Here is a 21,328-nt window from a genome sequence, read left to right as displayed (position 1 = left end):
TGGCGCCAGAGGACGCAGAGGGGAGCCAGGCGGGAGAGGGCGGCGCTCATCTCGCCCAGCAGACGCTCGTCGGATACCGACGAGACCATCGAGCCCAGGGAGACCAAGACGAAGCCGCGGGAACACGGCCCAGACAGCAGAGAGTCTAGGGTCTATGAGGAGACACATAGAGACACATAGAGATAGGTAGAGACTCATAGAGACACATAGAGACCAACAGAGACACATATAGACTCATAGAGACATGTAAAGACACATGAGACACATGAAGACACATGAGACTCAGAGACACAAATAGACTCATGAAGACCATAGAGACTCATACAGACCATAGAGACACATAGACACTTCTTCTTGGTTCTTTCGGTAAAGTCACGTAGAAGGGAAAGAACCAAGAAGATGAATCCCTGCAGTCACGAAAGCTTTAAATCGAAACATAGAGACTTGTAGAGACACATAGAGACCCATACAGACTCATAGAAACACATAGAGACACGTAGAAACACGTAGAGACACATGAAGACCATCGAGCCCAGCAAGACGAGGACGAAGCCGCGGGAACACGGCCCAGATAGCAGAGAGTCTAGGGTCTACGTGGAGACACGTAGATACACGTAAAGACTCATTAAGACACATGAAGACTCAAAGAGACTTGGAGATACGTAGAGACACATAGTGATTCATGAAGACTATAGAGACACAGAGACACTCAGAGACACGTAGAGACACAAAGAGACTTGTAGAGACACGTAGAGACTCGTAGGGACACATAGAGACACGTAGAGACACATGAAGACACGTAGAGACTCATGAAGACCATGGAGCCCAGCGAGACGAGCACGAAGCCGCGGGAGCACGGCCCAGACAGCAGAGACTCAAGCGTCTATGTGGAGACACGTAGAGACCCATACAGACTCATAGAGACTCCTAGAGACACGTTAGATACACGTAGAGACCCATACAGACGCATAGAGACTCACAGAGACTCAGAGATGCGTAGAGACCCACACAGATGCATAGAGACGCATAGAGACACATGAAGACCATGGAGCCCAGGGAGACGAGGACGAAGCCGCGGGAACATGGTCCCAATAACAGAGACTCAAGGGTCTACGTGGAGACACGTAGAGACACGTGAAGACACATAAAGACTCACAGAGACTCACAGAGACTCCTGGAGACACCTAGAGATAGGTACAGACACATGAAGACACGTAGAGACTCATGAAGACCATAGAGACACAGAGAGACTCATAGAGACCAATAGAAACGCATAGAGACTCATAGAGACTTGTAGAGACACGTAGAGACACATGAAGACACGTAGAGACTCATGAAGACCATAGAGACAGAGAGACTCATAGAGACCAATAGAAACACATAGAGACTCATAAAGACTTGTAGAGACACGTAGAGACTCATGAAGACCATGGAGCCCAGGGAGACGAGGACGAAGCCGCGGGAGCACGGCCCAGATAGCAGAGAGTCAAGGGTCTACGTGGAGATACATACAGACTCATAGAGACTCACAGTGACTCGGAGATACGTAGAGATAGTTAGAGACTCGTAGGGACACATAGAGACACATAAAGACACATGAGACTCATGAAGACACATAGAGACTCATAAAGACCAATAGAGACACATAGAGACATAAAGAGACTCGTGGAGACACATAGAGACCCATACAGACTCGTATGGACACATAGAGACAAATAAAGACACATGAGACACATGCAGACATATAGAGACTCATAGAGGCTCACAGAGACACGTTAGAGACACATAGAGACCCATACAGACGCATAGAGACTCACAGAGACTCGGAGATGCGTAGAGATAGTTAGAGACTCGTAGGGACACATAGAGACACATAAAGACACATGAGACACATGAAGACACATATAGACTCATAGAGACACGTAAAGACACATGAGACACATGAAGACACATAGAGACTCATGAAGACCATAGAGACACAGAGAGACTCATAGAGACCCATACAGACTCATAGAGACTTGTAGGTACACATATAGACCCATACAGACTCATAGAGACTCATAGAGACTCTAAGAGACACGTAGAGATAGGTAGGGACACGTAGAGACACGTAGAGACTCATGAAGACCATGGAGCCCAGGGTGCTGGTGGTGTTGGTGAGTGAATTAGCAGTCAGAGATAGTGTCTTGCCATTGGCAGCACTGGCCTTTTAAAACTACAAACTACTTGTATTTTGCAAGGTGTAAGACACTTCCTCATCATCATCACCATCACATAGAGACCCATACTAATAGAGACCCATAGAGATCCATACTCATAGAGACACCCAGAGACCCATACTCAGAGACCCACAGACACCCATACTCATAAACACCCACAGAGACCCATACTCATAGAGACCCACATAGACACATACTCATAGAGACCCACAGAGACCCATACTCATAAACACCCACAGAGACCGATACTCATAGAGGCCCACAGAGACCCATACTCATAGAGACCCATAATCATTGAGACCCACAGAGACACATACTCATTGAGACCCACAGAGACCCATACTCATTGAGACCCACAGAGACTCGTACTCATAGAGACCCAAAGAAATACCCTTAATCATAAAGACCCACAGAGACCCATACTCATTGAGACCCACAGAGACCTATACTCATTGAGACCCACAGAGACCCATACTCATTGAGACCCACAGAGACCCGTACTCATAGAGACCCAAAGAAATACCCTTAATCATAAAGACCCACAGAGACCCATACTCATTGAGACCCACAGAGACCCATACTCATTGAGACCCACAGAGACCCATACTCATAGAAACTCACAGAGACACATACTCCTAGACACCCACAGAGACCCACTGAGAGCCAGAGACCCACACCCATCGAGACCCATACTAAAAGAAAACTATATTTACGTATTTTTATATTCTTATTTTTTTTCCGTAAAGTCACGTAGGTAAATGTTTTGTAAAATTTATGAAAAGTAAAATAAAATCACGACGTTTCGGAGGCAACACAAGCTTCCGTCTTCAGGTGGAACCGTCACAGCACGATTGCTGTATCAAGTAAATGAGAAATTCCAAGAAAACAGTCCTTGTATATATACTGGTTGAGGGTGGGAGGAGCCAAGGTAGGCCCTGGATATTATTATTGTGAGGTTCGGTGCGGCTGAAGCACGCTGCTAGGAATGAGACTTTGTTGTGTAAACTAGGTGCGGCTGATGTAAAGGTGCATGTAAAAGGGACTGAGCTTTTTGTTATGTAGAGGTGGTGCAGCTGAAACCCTGCCTTGGCTCCTCCCACCCTCAACCAGTATATATACAAGGACTGTTTTCTTGGAATTTCTCTTTACTTGATACAGCTATCGTGCTGTGACGGTTCCACCTGAAGACGGAAGCTTGTGTTGCCTCCGAAACGTCGTGATTTTTATTTTACTTTTTATTATTATTTTTTTACCTACGTCACTTTACCGAAAAAAACTAAGAATATGGATCCTTGCAGTCACGAAAGCTTCAAATCTAGAATTATATTTACGTCAATCTTAATTTAGGAGCTTTCGTGACTGCAGGAATTATTCTTTGGTTTTTTTCGGTTAAGTCACGTCTAAAAATAAAATAATAAATTAAAATAACATATTACGACGTTTCGATTGCAACACAAGCAATCATCATCAGGTATAAAAGAAATAGCAACAAAAATCTAACTAGAAAACTATAGACAGACATACAAGCAGACAGACATCACAACGGCACACAGAGAGAGGACACAAATCGGCACAAAGAGAGGGGTCGTTTCTGTGACGGTCCCTTAAATATAGAGAGGGGGGGCGGGGACGGAGAGAGGGAGGGGGCAGAGAGAATTAGCATATCAATGAGTGTACGGCAACGTACTGCTGTTGCAAGTAAGATGACAATGTGGAACGGGCACGCAAAATTGAAAACGGGCACGCAAAATTGAAAATTAGGAGACAGGCACACGAAAATTAAATAACCTAGCAAAATATCGAAATGTGATGTAATACAACACAGAGAGTCGGTTAACACACAATTAACGCATAGCCTGGTTGATTACGTGTTTCAAAATTTGCTAAGTTAGAATTTTAAGTGTGAAAATTCCAAAGAAAGGACACAGGCAGAGAGAACAAATAGTCAGAAAGAAAAAGGATAAGCTTAAAACTTCCCCGTAGAAGTGGTTCAATCTTAATTTAGGAGCTTTCGTGACTGCAGGAATTATTCTTTGTTTTTTTTCGGTTAAGTCGCGTCTAAAAATAAAATAATAAATTAAAATAACATATTACGACGTTTCGATTGCAACACAAGCAATCATCATCAGGTAGTTTTCTAGTTAGATTTTTGTTGCTATTTCTTTTATACCTGATGATGATTGCTTGTGTTGCAATCGAAACGTCGTAATATGTTATTTTAATTTATTATTTTATTTTTAGACGTGACTTAACCGAAAAAAACCAAAGAATAATTCCTGCAGTCACGAAAGCTCCTAAATTAAGATTGAACCACTTCTACGGAGAAGTTTTAAGCTTATCCTTTTTCTTTCTGACTATTTGTTCTCTCTGCCTGTGTCCTTTCTTTGGAATTTTCACACTTAAAATTCTAACTTAGCAAATTTTGAAACACGTAATCAACCAGGCTATGCGTTAATTGTGTGTTAACCGACTCTCTGTTTTGTATTACATCACATTTCGATATTTTGCTAGGTTATTTAATTTTCGTGTGCCTGTCTCCTAATTTTCAATTTTGCGTGCCCGTTTTCAATTTTGCGTGCCCGTTCCACATTGTCATCTTACTTGCAACAGCAGTACATTGCCGTACACTCATTGATATGCTAATTCTCTCTGCCCCCTCCCTCTCTCCGTCCCCGCCCCCCCTCTCTATATTTAAGGGACCGTCACAGAAACGACCCCTCTCTTTGTGCCGATTTGTGTCCTCTCTCTGTGTGCCGTTGTGATGTCTGTCTGCTTGTATGTCTGTCTATAGTTTTCTAGTTAGATTTTTGTTGCTATTTCTTTTATACCTGATGATGATTGCTTGTGTTGCAATCGAAACGTCGTAATATGTTATTTTAATTTATTATTTTATTTTTAGACGTGACTTAACCGAAAAAAACCAAAGTATATTTACGTCACCAGGTGTAAGGCTCCGCTAAGCTGCTGCATAGCTCTCTGTTCAGACAAGGGACCTGGCCATTACAAACGAAAGCAGCTCCACCATCGTTATCACCACCGTGAGGAAATTGACATCAGCAGCCAAATGCTCTAGATGCGTAGAGACGTTGAATGTAAATGTGGAGACAAAATCAACGAGTTAATCAACGAGACCTGTTCTTCACCAGAGGACGGCTGCTTGCGTTGTGGCCGAAACGTCGTGAGAATTGTATTTTATTATGTTTTATTTTTATTGTTTTGTTACTTCCCTTCTACGTGACTTTACCGAAAGAACCAAGAAGATAAATCCCTGCAGTCACGACAGCTTTAAATCGAAAATCAACGCAGTGACCACCACGGAGAGAGAGACTCCAAATATACAGCAGCAGGAGGCATTGTTAGGGTGCCCGATCGAACCCACGACCTCCTCCATACCAAGCGAGGGATTGAACATCTCGGGGGATCTGGGATCGAACCTACATCGTCCCGCATATCGGGCGAGGTCGATAACATCTCCCTAGCCACCACCGTGCCCTTACAGGCATCTTTGGGGTCTGGGATCGAACTGGCCAACCTCCTGCGTCATGGGCGAGGTAGTCAACATCTCCCAGAGTCCGATATCGAACCCACGACCTCTCGCATACCGAGCGACGTAGTCAACATGTCCCAGCGTCTAGGATCGACCCCACGACCTCTCACGTACAGGACGAGGTAGTCAACATCTTCCAGTCCCGGATAAAACCCGCGACCTGCTGCGTACCAGGCGATTGAGTCAACATGTTCTAGCGTCAGTGATCGAACCCTCGACTTCCTGCATACTGAGAGAGGTAGTCAACATCTCCCAGAGTCCAGGACGAACCTACGACTCCCCGCGTACCGGGAGAGGTAGTCAACATCTTCCAGAGTCTGGGATCGAACCTGCGACCTGGCGCGTACCAGGCGAGGTAGTCAACATGTCCCAGCGTCTGGGATCGACCCCACGACCTCGCACGTACCGAGTGAGGTAGTCAACATCTTTCAGAGCGCAGGATCGAACCCACGACTTCCTGCGTACCGGGAGAGGTAGTCAACATCTTCCAGAGTCTGGGATCGAACCTACGACCTCCCTCGTGCCGGGAGAGGTAGTCAACAACTTCCAGAGTCCGAGATCGAACCCACGACCTCCCGCATACCGGGCGACGTAGTCAACATTTCCCAGCGTCTGGGATCGACCCCACGACCTCGCACGTACCAGGCGAGGTAGTCAACATCTTTCAGAGTGCAGGATCGAATCCACGACCTCCCGCCTACCGGGAGAGGTAGTCAACACCTTCCAGAGTCTGGGATCGACCCCGCGACCTCGCACGTACAGGACGAGGTAGTCAACATCTTCCAGTCCCAGATAAAACCCGCGACCTGCCGCGTACGGGACGATTGAGTCAACATGTTCTAGACACAGTGATCGAACCCTCAACTTCCTGCGTACCAGGAGAGGTAGTCAACATCTCCCAGAGTCCAGGACGAACCTACGACTTCCTGTCTACCGGGAGAGGTAGTCAACATCTCCCAGAGTCCGAGAGCGAACCCACGACCTCCCGCATACCGGGCGACGTAGTCAACATCTTCCAGAGTCTGGGATCGAACCCGCGACCTCGCACGTACCGAGCGAGGTAGTCAACATCTTTCAGAGCGCAGGATCGAACCTACGACTTCCTGTGTACCGGGAGAGGTAGTCAACAAGTTCTAGCGTCAGTGATCGAACCCACGTCTTCCTGCGTACCGGGAGAGGTAGGCAACAACTTCCAGAGTCCGGGACGAACCTACGACCTCCCGCCTACTGAGAGAGGTAGTCAACATCTCCCAGAGTCCAGGACAAACCCACGACCTCCCGCGTACTGGGAGAGGTAGTCAACATCTGCAAGAGTCCAGGACGAGCCTACGACTTCCTGTGTATCGGGAGAGGTAGTCAACATCTCCCAGAGTCCGAGAGCGAACCCACGACCTCCCGCATACCGGGCGACGTAGTCAACATCTTCTAGAGTCTGGGATCGAACCCGCGACCTCGCACGTACCGAGCGAGGTAGTCAACATCTTTCAGAGTGCAGGATCGAACCTACGACTTCCTGTGTACCGGGAGAGGTAGTCAACATGTTCTAGCGTCAGTGATCAAACACACGACTTCCTGTGTACCGGAAGAGGTAGTCAACATCTTCCAGAGTCTGGGATCGAACCTGCGACCTCGCACGTACCGGGAGAGGTAGTCAACATCTCCCAGAGTCCAGGACAAACCCACGACCTCCCGCGTACTGGGAGAGGTAGTCAACATCCCCAAGAGTCGAGGACGAGCCTACGACTTCCTGTGTACCGGGAGAGGTAGTCAACATCTCCTAGAGTCCGAGAGCGAACCCACGACCTCCCGCATACCGGGCGAGGTAGTCAACATCCCTCGCTCACCGGGGGCAGAGGACGTGGTGGCCTGGCTAGGAGGCCGCCCACACAGACGGCGTAGGGAGGGAGAGACCGGGCAGACTCGAGGGCGAAGTCCACGTTGAAGAACCACATCTCAGGCTGGGTGGACAGCTCCCACAGGGTCGGAGCAAGGCCACCCGCGCCTCCAAGGTGTCTGGGAAACAACCACACAGAGATACACGCCATGTGTGTGAGGCTGTGTGTGAGTGAGTCTGTGTGAGTCTGAGTGAGTTAGTCTGTGAGTGAGTGAGTCTGTGTGAGTGAGTCTGTGTGAGTATGTATGAGTGAGTCTGAGTGAGTGAGTCTGAGTGAGTGAGTGAGTCTGAGTGAGTGAGTCTGAGTGAGTGAGTCTGTGTGAGTGTGTCTGAGTGAGTCTGAGTGAGTGAGTGAGTCTGAGTGAGTGAGTGAGTCTGAGTGAGTGAGTCTGAGTGAGTGAGTCTGTGTGAGTGTGTCTGAGTGAGTCTAACTGCATCTGAGTGAGTGAGTTTGAGTGAGTCTGTGTGAGTCTGAGTGAGTGAGTGAGTCATTCTGAGAGAGTGAGTGAGTATGAGTGAGTGAGAGAGTGAGTGAGTGAGTCTGTGTGAGTGAGTCTGAGTGAGTATGTCTGAGTGAGTGTCTGAGTGAGTTTAACTGCATCTGAGTGAGTGAGTGAGTCTGAGTGAGTGACTCTCAGTGAGTGGAGTGAGTCTGTGTGAGTGTGTCTGAGTGAGTCTAACTGCATCTGAGTGAGTGACTCTGAGTGAGTCTGAGTGAGTGAGTCTATGAGTGAGTCTGTGTGAGTGTGTCTGAGTGAGTCTAACTGCGTCTGAGTGAGTGAGTCTGAGTCAGTCTGTGTGAGTGAGTGAGTCTGAGAGAGTGAGTCTGAGTGAGTGAGACTGAGTGAGTGAGTGAGTCTGAGTGAATCTGAGTGAGTGAGTCTGAGTGAGTGAGTGAGTCATTCTGAGAGAGTGAGTGAGTATGAGTGAGTGTGTCTGAGTATGTCTGTGTGAGTATGTCTGAGTGAGTGAGTGAGTCTGTGTGAGTGAGTCTGAGTGAGTATGTCTGAGTGAGTGTCTGAATGAGTCTAACTGCATCTGAGTGAGTGAGTGAGTCTGAGTGAGTGAGTCTCAGTGAGTGGAGTGAGTCTGTGTGAGTGTGTCTGAGTGAGTCTAACTGCATCTGAGTGAGTGACTCTGAGTGAGTCTGAGTGAGTGAGTCTATGAGTGAGTCTGTGTGAGTGTGTCTGAGTGAGTCTAACTGCGTCTGAGTGAGTGAGTCTGAGTCAGTCTGTGTGAGTGAGTGAGTCTGAGAGAGTGAGTCTGAGTGAGTGAGTCTGAGTGAGTGAGTGAGTCTGAGTGAATCTGAGTGAGTGAGTCTGAGTGAGTGAGTGAGTCATTCTGAGAGAGTGAGTGAGTATGAGTGAGTGTGTCTGAGTATGTCTGTGTGAGTATGTCTGAGTGAGTCTGAGTGAGTGAGTGAGTGAGTCTGTGTGAGTGAGTCTGAGTGAGTATGTCTGAGTGAGTGTCTGAGTGAGTCTAACTGCATCTGAGTGAGTGAGTGAGTCTGAGTGAGTGAGTCTCAGTGAGTGGAGTGAGTCTGTGTGAGTGTGTCTGAGTGAGTCTAACTGCATCTGAGTGAGTGACTCTGAGTGAGTCTGAGTGAGTGAGTCTATGAGTGAGTCTGTGTGAGTGTGTCTGAGTGAGTCTAACTGCGTCTGAGTGAGTGAGTCTGAGTCAGTCTGTGTGAGTGAGTCTGAGAGAGTGAGTCTGAGTGAGTGAGTCTGAGTGAGTATGTATGAGTGAGTCTGAGTGAGTGAGTCTGAGTGAGTGAGTGAGTCTGAGTGAGTGAGTCTGAGTGAGTGAGTCTGTGTGAGTGTGTCTGAGTGAGTCTGAGTGAGTGAGTGAGTCTGAGTGAGTGAGTGAGTCTGAGTGAGTGAGTGAGTCTGAGTGAGTGAGTCTGTGTGAGTGTGTCTGAGTGAGTCTAACTGCATCTGAGTGAGTGAGTCTGAGTGAGTCTGTGTGAGTCTGAGTGAGTGAGTGAGTCATTCTGAGAAAGTGAGTGAGTATGAGTGAGTGAGTGAGTGAGTCTGTGTGAGTGAGTCTGAGTGAGTATGTCTGAGTGAGTGTCTGAGTGAGTTTAACTGCATCTGAGTGAGTGAGTGAGTCTGAGTGAGTGACTCTCAGTGAGTGGAGTGAGTCTGTGTGAGTGTGTCTGAGTGAGTCTAACTGCATCTGAGTGAGTGACTCTGAGTGAGTCTGAGTGAGTGAGTCTATGAGTGAGTCTGTGTGAGTGTGTCTGAGTGAGTCTAACTGCGTCTGAGTGAGTGAGTCTGAGTCAGTCTGTGTGAGTGAGTGAGTCTGAGTGAGTGAGTCTGAGTGAGTGAGTGAGTCTGAGTGAATCTGAGTGAGTGAGTCTGAGTGAGTGAGTGAGTCATTCTGAGAGAGTGAGTGAGTATGAGTGAGTGTGTCTGAGTATGTCTGTGTGAGTATGTCTGAGTGAGTGAGTGAGTCTGTGTGAGTGAGTCTGAGTGAGTATGTCTGAGTGAGTGTCTGAATGAGTCTAACTGCATCTGAGTGAGTGAGTGAGTGAGTCTGAGTGAGTGAGTCTCAGTGAGTGGAGTGAGTCTGTGTGAGTGTGTCTGAGTGAGTCTAACTGCATCTGAGTGAGTGACTCTGAGTGAGTCTGAGTGAGTGAGTCTATGAGTGAGTCTGTGTGAGTGTGTCTGAGTGAGTCTAACTGCGTCTGAGTGAGTGAGTCTGAGTCAGTCTGTGTGAGTGAGTGAGTCTGAGAGAGTGAGTCTGAGTGAGTGAGTCTGAGTGAGTGAGTCTGAGTGAATCTGAGTGAGTGAGTCTGAGTGAGTGAGTGAGTCATTCTGAGAGAGTGAGTGAGTATGAGTGAGTGTGTCTGAGTATGTCTGTGTGAGTATGTCTGAGTGAGTCTGAGTGAGTGAGTCTGTGTGAGTGAGTCTGAGTGAGTATGTCTGAGTGAGTGTCTGACTGAGTCTAACTGCATCTGAGTGAGTGAGTGAGTCTGAGTGAGTGAGTGAGTCTCAGTGAGTGGAGTGAGTCTGTGTGAGTGTGTCTGAGTGAGTCTAACTGCATCTGAGTGAGTGACTCTGAGTGAGTCTGAGTGAGTGAGTCTATGAGTGAGTCTGTGTGAGTGTGTCTGAGTGAGTCTAACTGCGTCTGAGTGAGTGAGTCTGAGTCAGTCTGTGTGAGTGAGTGAGTCTGAGAGAGTGAGTCTGAGTGAGTGAGTGAGTCTGAGTGAGTGAGTGAGTCTGAGTGAATCTGAGTGAGTGAGTCTGAGAGAGTGAGTCTGAGTGAGTCTAACTGCGTCTGAGTGAGTGAGTCTGAGTCAGTCTGTGTGAGTGAGTGAGTCTGCGTGAGTGAGTCTGTGTGAGTGAGTCTGAGTGAGTCTGAGTGAGTCTGAGTGAGTCTGTGTGAGTGTATCTGATCGAGTCTGAGTGAGTCTCTGTGAGTCTGTGTGTGTGAGTGAGTCTGAGTGAGTCTGTGTGAGTGAGTCTGAGTGAGTCTGTGTGAGTGAGTCTGAGTGAGTCTGTGTGAGTGAGTCTGAGAGTGAGTCTGAGTGAGTGAGTCTGAGTGAGTCTGAGTGAGTGAGTCTGTGTGTGTGAGTGAGTCTGTGTGAGTGAGTCTGAGTGAGTGAGTGAGTCTGAGTGAGTGAGTCTGAGTGAGTCTCAGTGAGTCTGTGTGAGTGAGTCTATGTGACTGAATCTGAGTGAGTCAGTCTGTGTGAGTGAGTGTGAGTGTCTCTCTGTGAGTAATAAGAACCACATCTCAGGCTGGGTGGACAGCTCCCACAGGGTCGGGGCATGGCCACCCACACTACCCAGGTATGGTGATGAGTCCATGACTCTCTGTGTGGTGATGACTCTATGGGTATCTGTGTGGTGATTAGTCTATGGGTCTCTGTGTGGTGATGAGTCCATGACTCTCTATGTGGTGATGAGTCCATGACTCTCTGTGTGGTGATGACTCTATGGGTCTCTGTGTGGTGATGAGTCCATGACTCTCTGTGTGGTGATGACTCTATGGGTCTCTGTGTGGTGATTAGTCTATGGGTCTCTGTGTGATAATGACTCTATGGCTCTCTGTGTGGTGATGACTCTATGGCACTCTGTGTGGTGATGAATTTATTTGTCTCTGTGTGGTGATGACTCTATGGGTCTCTTGTGGTAGTGATGACTCTATGGGTCTCTGTGTGGTGGTGATGAGTCTAAAGGGTCTCTGTGTGGTGATGAGTCTATGGGACTCTGTGTGGTGATGAGTCTATGGGTCTCTGTGTGCTCAATCTGTTCATCATCTGCGCACTTACTTCTGTATGACCGCGTCGAACTGCTCCATCTGGTAGCCTCCACCGCAGCCGCCCTCACCACCACTCTCACCGCCACCCTCACCGCCACCCTCACCGCCACCCTCGCCACCGCCACTGCCCATGGCGTCGTCCCTCAGTCCGTCGACGAACCCGCCAGCCCCTCCTCCACCGCCATCTCCTCCCCCTCCTGCCCCAGGGTCATCGCCCGGAGCGTCGGGCAAGCCGGGCGGCTGGCCCCGCCGCGGGAACCCGTCCGGCTGCACGGCCACGGAGCGAGCGCCGAGGGCTCGCGCCAACACGAACGAGCACGGGTTGAAGGCGTCAAGAACGGCCACGTGGGGGCGCACGCGAGCCATGGCCGCCATGGCCCCCGCGTCAGAGAGGATGACGTCACACTGGCGCGCCATGTGACCGTAGAAGGCGCGGAAGCCGGCCACGTGGTTCCTGCGACGGTGCGACGGACAGAGGGGGAGGGGTGGCGGTGGTGGTGGTGTTTTGGTGGTGGTGGGGTTAATGTCGACTGTGTGTGTATATGTGTGTGTCTGTATGTTTGTGTAAGTCTGTGTGTGTGCCTCTGTGTGTGTGTGTATCTGTGGGTGTCTGTATGTATAAGTCTGTGTATGTATGTGTGTGTGCCTCTGTGTGTGTGTGTCTGTGGGTGTTTGTGCGTGTGACTGTGTGTGTATGTGTGTGTCTGTATGTATAAGTCTGTGTATGTCTGTGTGTGTGTCCCTGTGTGTGTGTCTGTGGGTGTCTGTGTGTGTGTGTATATGTGTGTGTCTGTATGTATGTATGTATGTGTACGTCTATGTGTGTCTGTGTGTATGTCTCTGTGTGTGCGTGTGTCTCTGTGGGTGTCTGCGTGTGTGTCTGTGTGTATGTGTGTGTTTGTGTGTGTATGTGTGTATCTGTATGTATGTGTAAGTCTGTGTTTGTGTCATTGCGCGTGTGTTTCTGTGGGTGTCTGTGTGTGTGTGTATGTGTGTGTCTGTATGTATCTTCGCCGGTTGGAAACATTTAGGCTGGCCTGCCTACGATCCATCCTGGGTTTAACCAGGCTGGATTGTGTGAGGAGCTCACAAATCCTTGAAAGAGCTGGGCAAAGTCCCATCGGTGAGCTCCTCCGGCAGGCAAGGCTGCGTTGGCTGGGTCATGTAGCCCGCATGCCCAGCCACCGCATGCCTAAACAGCTTTTGTTCGGGCGGATCGAGGGGGCTAAACGGGCGCGGCACGGGCTAGAAAAGAGATGGAGTGATGTGGTACAGGGGGACGTGGAACTGAGTGGACTTGCCGATAACTGGTACCAGCGGTGTCAAGATCGGCCTCTGTGGAGGAGGCTCGTGAAGGACGCTACTGGGCAGTTGGAGGCAGTCTCCCTCCAACAACAACGGAGGGCGGAGGAGCGACGCTCACAACAACGAGCAGAGCGCCGGGTGGCTAAAGCACAACAAGTTGGTACAGTAGGGGGCACAGGTGGTGCATCAGTCAGTCATCTCGGTCATCTCGGTCAGTCGACCCGTGGCACCTGGGTCTGCCCCGTGACCTCCTGCCAGCGGGCGTTCGACACTTCACGTGGCCTCAAGGTGAACATAGCCTGGCTCAAGCGCCGTGGTGACGTCACCGCCATTTAGTGGCGAATGGCGTTTGTTGTTGTGTGTGTCTGTGTGGCTCTATGTGGGTCTCCGTGTGAGTCTGACCCACTCACTCAATCACCCACCAACACGCCCTCCCACTCACCTACCCACTCACCAATTCGTCCACTCACTGACTCAACCACCCACCCACTCACTCATCCACCCACATAACCATCCACTCACCCACTCAGACACTCACCCCTTCACTCACCCACTCACTCACTCACTCACTCACCCACTCACTCACCCACCCACTCAATGACCCACGCACGCACTCACTCACCCAGCCACCCAACCAACCACCCACCCAATTACCCACCCACCCACTCACCCACCCACCCACTCACCCACTCACCCACCCACTCACCCACCCATACATACATTCACCCACTCACCTATCCATTTACATACTCACCCATCTATTCACCCACCCACTTACCCACCCACCTGCTCACTCATTCACCCTTCTACCCACTCGCCCACCCACTCACTCACCGAGCAAGCCCACTCACCGTCCCTTAAAAAATTCCTTCATGCTGGTGTGGAACCAGGCGTGGTACTCGTCCGAGTAGTCCTCTCCCATGGACCACGGGAGTACTCGATACGTGCGGTTCCCAGCGAGCTGGTCGAGACCTGAGCGGTGAAGTATGGAATCATTATGGTACAGGTCAAATGATTGTAAAGGTACGTGAACAGGAGCTGATGCGCTTTTAAATAGTCATCTAGATTGACCGATTCATATCTTGATGACTACTGCTTTTTCTTGTGCCAAAGAGGTTCATACTTACTACACTACACACTACACACTACACTATACACTACACTATACACTACACTACACATTATACACTATACTACACACTATACTACTATACATTACACTATACACTACACTACACACTACACTACTATACACTACACTACTATACACGACACTACTATACACTACACCACTATACACGACACTACTATACACTACACTATACACGACACTACTAAACACTACTATACACGACACTACTAAACACTACTATACACTACACTACTATACACTACACTACTATACACTACTATACACTACACTACTATATAATACACTATACACAACTATACACTAGACTACTACACACTACACTACTATACACTAGACTACTACACACTACACTACTATACACTAGACTACTATACACTACACTACTATACACAAACACGCTACACTACACTACCATAGAGTACACTATATACAACACAATATACTACACTTTACACTACACTATACAATACACTACTATATAATACACTATACACTACATTACTATCCATTACATTCTCCATTACACTATTATACACAAACACTCTACACTACACTATACACAATTATACACTACACTCTACACTACACTAACAAACACTATACGAAACAAGACACTATATACGACACTATACACTCCAATTTACACCAAACTATGCACTACACTACTATACAGCACCCGACTATACACTACATTATATACTACACTATATACTACATTTTACACTACACTATACAATACACTAACATACACTACACGAAACAATATACTATATACTACACTATACACTCCAATATACACCACATTATGCACTACACTACTATACACTACATTACTATACACTACATTATACACTACACTACTATACACTACACTACTATACACTACACCACTATATAATACACTATACACAACTATACACTACACTATACACTAGACTACTACACACTACACTACTATACACTAGACTACTACACTATACACTACACCACTATACACGACACTTTACACGACACTACTATTAACTACAATGTACACTACTGTACAATACACTATACATGATACGATCAATTACACCACTATATTACATTGAAAACTTATCTTTTACGTACGGTGCGAAATTAGTTCAAACACATACCTATATAGATAACGTGGGTAATTTATATTACAAATATCGTCATGTTTGGAAGTGTTATTTTAATCAGGTTAATTTTGACTGAATGTAATCACGTTTCAATTTAAATCAAGTTTGTAAAATAGATGTTATCGCTTGTTAAATCGGATGTGTAATTTCAGTTGTGGTGATGAGTCTATGGGTCTCTGTGTGGTGGGGAGTCTATGGGTCTCTGTGTGGTGGTGCGTCTATGGGTCTCTATTTTATGAGTCTGTGGGTTTTTTAATTTTGTTTTATATTTTTATTATTTTATTGTTTCCCTTCTACGTGACTTTACCGAAAGAACCAAGAATATGAGTCTGTGGGTCTCTGTGTGGTGGTGAGTCTATGGGACTCTATTTGGTGAGTCTGTGGGTCTCTGTGTGATGGGGAGTCTATGGATCTCTATGTGGTGATGACTCTATGGGTCTCTGTGTCCTGATGAGTCAATATAACACTGTGTGGTGATGAGTCTATGGGTCTCTGTGTGGTGTTGCGTCTACGGGTTTCTGTGAGATGAGTGTATGGGTATCTGTGTGCTAATGAGTCTATGGGTCTCTGTGTGGTGATGAGTCTATGGGTCTCTGTGTGATGAGTCTATGGGTCTCTGTGTGGTGACGAGTCTCTGTAGTGGTGATGAGTATATGGGTCTCTGTGTGATGAGTCTATGGGTCTCTTTGTGGTGACGGGTCTCTGTGCGGTGGTGATGAGTCTATGGGTCTCTGTGTGGTGATGAGTCTATGGGTCTCTGTGTGTTAACGAGTCTCTGTAGTGGTGATGAGTCTATGGGCATCTGTGTGATGCGTCTATGGGTCTCTGTGTGGTGGTGATGAGTCTCTGTGTGTAGTCATCTACCTAGGACACTGGGGGTTCCCGTCTGTACGAACATCGTCACGTTGTGCCCTCTGGACGCCAGCGACCTGGAGATTTGATCCATTATCAAATAGTGACTCCCACCTGGAGGATGGAGGGAGGGGGGCACGGGGAGGAGGAGGGGGGAGGAGGGAGAAACGTTTTATAAAACTCGTGAAAACGGTCTAAATCTTTCTATTATTTCTTCTTATTTCTTTTTTGTCCTCACGATCTGTGCAGGTGAGGGGCTTCCCTCTCTGTGTTTTGTGTTACTTTTTGGTGCACGTTTTTTTTGCGTGTTTTTTTGTCTTCATTTAGCTGTGGCCTAGCCCGACCAGTCCGACCAGGCCCCATCCCATCTCTGCTGCTCCACACCACCTGGTTCTCCTGTGCTCCTGTGCTGTGTCACTACTCCGTCTGTCTTTGTGGTGTGAATATTCACTTTTTTATCGAACACATTTTATTTTGTCTTTTTTTTTTAATCTCACAACACAGCAAAAATCTCTCAACCCCCCTCCTCCACTTTTAATTCTAGATTTGAAGCTTTCGTGACTTGCAATGATTCATACTCTTAGGCTTTTTCGGTAAAGTCACGTAGGTAGAAAAATACAAATAAAATTAATAGAAGAAATTATAGAAACAAAATAATAAATCACGATGTTTCGGAGGCAACACAAGTCTCCGTCATCAGGTGGGACCGTCACAGCTAAAATTACTGCATCACTCTATGGGAACCTCATTTGCAAGTAAAAACATGATAATTGGTTTTTTTTACCCTTCTATCTGGCAACAAAACTGACACCTTTTACAAGGAGTCATGTTTGCATAGACCGCAATACCTGCAGTCATAATACAAACAAAAGACATAACTCTGATAATACCCATGTGAGACTAGGCTCGAAGGAAAGCTGTCTCGGATGTGGACCAATCAACTTCAAGGACAGTGCACATACATTATCAGAGTTATATATTTTGTTTGTATTATGACTGCAGGTATTGCGGTCTATGCAAACATTGTAAAAAGGTGTCAGTTTTGTTGCCAGATAGAAGGGTAAAAAAAAAACAATTACTGCATCACTGTTAAGGGGAAATTAAGTGCAGGTGAGGGTAGGGAGAGTAGGTAAGGATAGCCATCCTGTGCACATACATTGCACCATGGCCTCCTATGCCCAAGTAGCCACTGCTAGGTCGTGATGGGGCTGCGTGACCCGCTCAGGCCTCTGCCTCAAGCGCTGACATCGCCAGCAGCAACAACTGGCCCAGGCTCGCCACGAGCAGCAGCAGCAGCAGCGGCGGCTTAATGCTCTTAAGACAGTGGAGATGGTTGTGGACTTCAGGAAGAATACAGCCCCACTCACCCCCATCACCCTGTGCGACTCCCCAGTCAACACTGTGGAGTCCTTCCTGGGCACTATCCTCTCCCAGGACCTCAAGTGGGAACTGAACATCAGCTCCCTCATGAAGAGAGCACAACAGAGGATGTACTTCCTACGGCAGCTGAAGAAATTCGACCTGCCAAAGACAACGATGGTGCACTTCTACACAGCCATCATTGAGTCCATCCTCACCTTCTCCATCACCATCTGGTACGAGAGAGACACGGGGAGGTGGGGAGACACGGGGAGGGAGACACGGGGAGGAGGGGGATGAGGAGGGGGAGGGGGAGGAGGGGGAGGAGGAGGGGGAGGGGGAGGAGGGGAAGGAGGGGGAGGGAGACACGGGGAGGAGGGGGAGGGAGACACGGGGAGGAGGGGGAGGAGGGGGAGGAGGGGGAGGAGGAGGGGGAGGGAGACACGGGGAGGAGGGGGAGGGAGACACGGGGAGGAGGGGGAGGGAGACACGGGGAGGAGGGGGAGGGAGACACGGGGAGGAGGGGGAGGAGGGGGAGGAGGGGGAGGGAGACACGGGGAGGAGGGGGAGGGAGACACGGGGAGGAGGGGGAGGGAGACACGGGGAGGAGGGGGAGGGAGACACGGGGAGGAGGGGGAGGGAGACACGGGGAGGAGGGGGAGGGAGACACGGGGAGGAGGGGGAGGAGGAGGGGGAGGAGGGGGAGGAGGGGGAGGAGGGGGAGGAGGGGGAGGGAGACACGGGGAGGAGGGGGAGGGAGACACGGGGAGGAGGGGGAGGGAGACACGGGGAGGAGGGGGAGGGAGACACGGGGAGGAGGGGGAGGGAGACACGGGGAGGAGGGGGAGGGAGACACGGGGAGGAGGGGGAGGGAGACACGGGGAGGGAGACACGGGGAGGAGGGGGAGGGAGACACGGGGAGGAGGGGGAGGGAGACACGGGGAGGAGGGGGAGGGAGACACGGGGAGGAGGGGGAGGAGGGGGAGGGAGACACGGGGAGGAGGGGGAGGGAGACACGGGGAGGAGGGGGAGGGAGACACGGGGAGGATGGGGAGGGAGACACGGGGAGGAGGGGGAGGGAGACACGGGGAGGAGGGGGAGGGAGACACGGGGAGGAGGGGGAGGGAGACACGGGGAGGGGGAGGAGGGAGACACGGGGAGGAGGGGGAGGGAGACACGGGGAGGAGGGGGAGGGAGACACGGGGAGGAGGGGGAGGGAGACACGGGGAGGGGGAGGAGGGAGACGAACAATAATCATGAGGGTGGTGATGATGATGATGATGGCTGATGAGAGATTTTGTGATAGATCGTCATAAAGATGCTGATGATGATGCTGATGCTGCTGCTACTGATGATGATGCTGCTGATGATGATAATGCTGCTACTGATGATGATGCTTCTGCTACTGATGATGATGCTGCTGATGATGATGCTGCTGCTAGTGATGCTGCTGATGATGCTGATGATGCTGCTGCTACTGATGATGCTGCTGATGCTGATGATGATACTGCTGCTGCTAGTGATGCTGATGATGATGATAATCCTGCTACTGATGATGATGCTGCTGCTACTGATGATGCTGCTGCTGATGATGATGATGATGCTGCTGCTGATGATGCTGCTGCTGATAATGATGATGCTGATGATGCTGCTGCTGCTAGTGATGCTGCTGCTGATGATTCTACTGCTGCTGATGATGATGCTGCTGCTGATGATGCTGCTGCCCATGACAATGACTGACTATGATGATGATGATGGATATTTCATGGAGGCTAAATTTGAGGAATGCATTATCTCAAGGCTAATAAAATCATACGAAACAAAAAAAGACGCGGGATCTGAGTTTCCAGACAAGGACGTTCCGTCTGGGTCAGGTCGGCCTCTCTCCTCGCATTCCTTCACGCTCACCCTGAACCTCGCCCTTGCACTCACAGAGGCGCTCATCTCGGCCGGTGACATTCCACGTTACCGGTCCGAGGACGGGAGGGTTCCGGAGAGACAGAGAGACTTAGAGAGAGAGACAGAGAGACAGAGAGACAAAGAGACTTAGAGAGACAGAGTGAGACAGAGAGACTTAGAGACAGATAGAAACAGAGAGACAGAGAGAGAGACAGAGAGAGACGGAGAGACAGAGAGACAGAGAGACAGAGAGACTTAGAGAGAGACAGAGAGACAGAGATACTTAGAGAGACAGAGAGAGACAGAGAGAGACAGAGAGAGACGGAGAGAGACAGAGAGACTTAGAGAGACAGAGAGAGACAGAGTGAGACAGAGAGACTTAGAGACTTAGAGAGACAGAGAGAGACAGAGTGAGACAGAGAGACTTAGAGACTTAGAGAGACAGAGAGAGACAGAAAGACAGAGAGACAGAGAGACAAAGAGACTTAGAGACAGAGAGAGAGACAGAGAGACTTAGAGACAGATAGAAACAGAGAGACTTAGAGACAGAGAGAGACAGAGAGACAGAGAGAGACTGAGAGAGAGACAGAGAGACTTAGAGAGACAGAGAGAGACAGAGAGACAGAGAGAGACTGAGAGAGAGACAGAGAGACTTAGAGAGACAGAGAGAGACAGAGAGACAGAGTGAGACAGAGAGACAGAAAGAGACAGAGAGACAGAGAGACTTAGAGGCAGAGAGAGAGACAGAGAGACAGAGTGAGACAGAGAGACCGAAAGAGACAGAGAGACAAAGAGACTTAGAGACTTAGAGACAGAGAGAGACAGAGAGAGACAGAAAGACAGAGAGACAGAGAGAGACAGAGAGAGACAGAGAGACATAGAAAGACAGAGTGAGACAGAGAGACAGAGAGAGACATAGAAATACGGAGTGAGACAGAGAGACTTAGAGAGACAGATAGAGACAGAGTGAGACAGAGAGACAGAGAAAGACAGAGAGACTTAGAGAGACAGAGAGACAGAGAGACAGAGAGAGACAGAGTGAGACAGAGAGACAGAGAGAGACAGAGAGACTTAGAGAGACAGAGACAGAGTGAGACAGAGAGACAGAGAGACTTAGAGAGACAGAGTGAGACAGAGAGACAGAGAGAGACAGAGTGAGACAGAGAGACTTAGAGAGACAGAGAAACAGAGAGAGACAGAGTGATACAGAGAGACTTAGAGACAGAGAGAGACAGAGAGAGACAGAGAGAGACAGAGAGAGACAGATAGACTTAGAGACAAAGAGAGGCAGAGAGAGACAGAGACAGATAGAGACAGAGTGAGACAGAGAGACAGAGAGAGAGAGACTTAGAAACAGAGAGAAACAGAGAGACAGAGCGAGACAGAGAGACTTAGAGGCAGAGAGAAACAGAGAGACAGAGCGACCTAGAGACAGAGAGAGAGACAGAGAGACCTAGAGACAGAGAGAGAGTGTATCGTAATGTAGTGTATATCAGTGTAGTTTATAGTAGTGTAGTGTATCGTCGTGTATCGTAGTGTATAGCAGTGTAGTGTATAATGTAGTGTATAATATTGTGTATAACAGTGTACAGTGTATATCAGTGTGGTGTATAGTAGTGTAGTGTATAGTAGTGTAGTGTATAGTAGTGTATAGTGTATAACAGTGTAGTGTATAGTAGTGTAGTGTATAGC

General features: G+C 48.7%; 1 protein-coding gene across 1 annotated transcript in view; it reads right to left on the bottom strand.

Moving 5' to 3' along the window:
* The window catches only part of LOC144737916 (UDP-glucuronosyltransferase 3A1-like), a gene marked incomplete at its 5' end in the record, with an annotated part of 157,828 nt that extends 139,791 nt beyond the window's left edge, over positions 1 to 18,037 (bottom strand). The window contains 4 exons of the mRNA XM_078620796.1: positions 12,037 to 12,380; positions 14,083 to 14,203; positions 16,391 to 16,492; positions 17,956 to 18,037. Coding sequence (XP_078476922.1) covers positions 12,037 to 12,380; positions 14,083 to 14,203; positions 16,391 to 16,492; positions 17,956 to 18,037 — 649 coding nt within the window. The remainder of the gene's footprint in view (positions 1 to 12,036; positions 12,381 to 14,082; positions 14,204 to 16,390; positions 16,493 to 17,955) is intronic.
* Positions 18,038 to 21,328: the final 3,291 nt, after the last annotated feature.

Source organism: Lampetra planeri, chromosome 75 (assembly GCF_965212315.1).
Source record: "Lampetra planeri chromosome 75, kcLamPlan1.2.h2, whole genome shotgun sequence".
Lineage (NCBI taxonomy): Eukaryota > Metazoa > Chordata > Hyperoartia > Petromyzontiformes > Petromyzontidae > Lampetra > Lampetra planeri.
The sequence above is the reverse complement of the archived record's forward strand: the minus strand, read 5'-3'. Positions and strand labels throughout refer to the sequence as shown.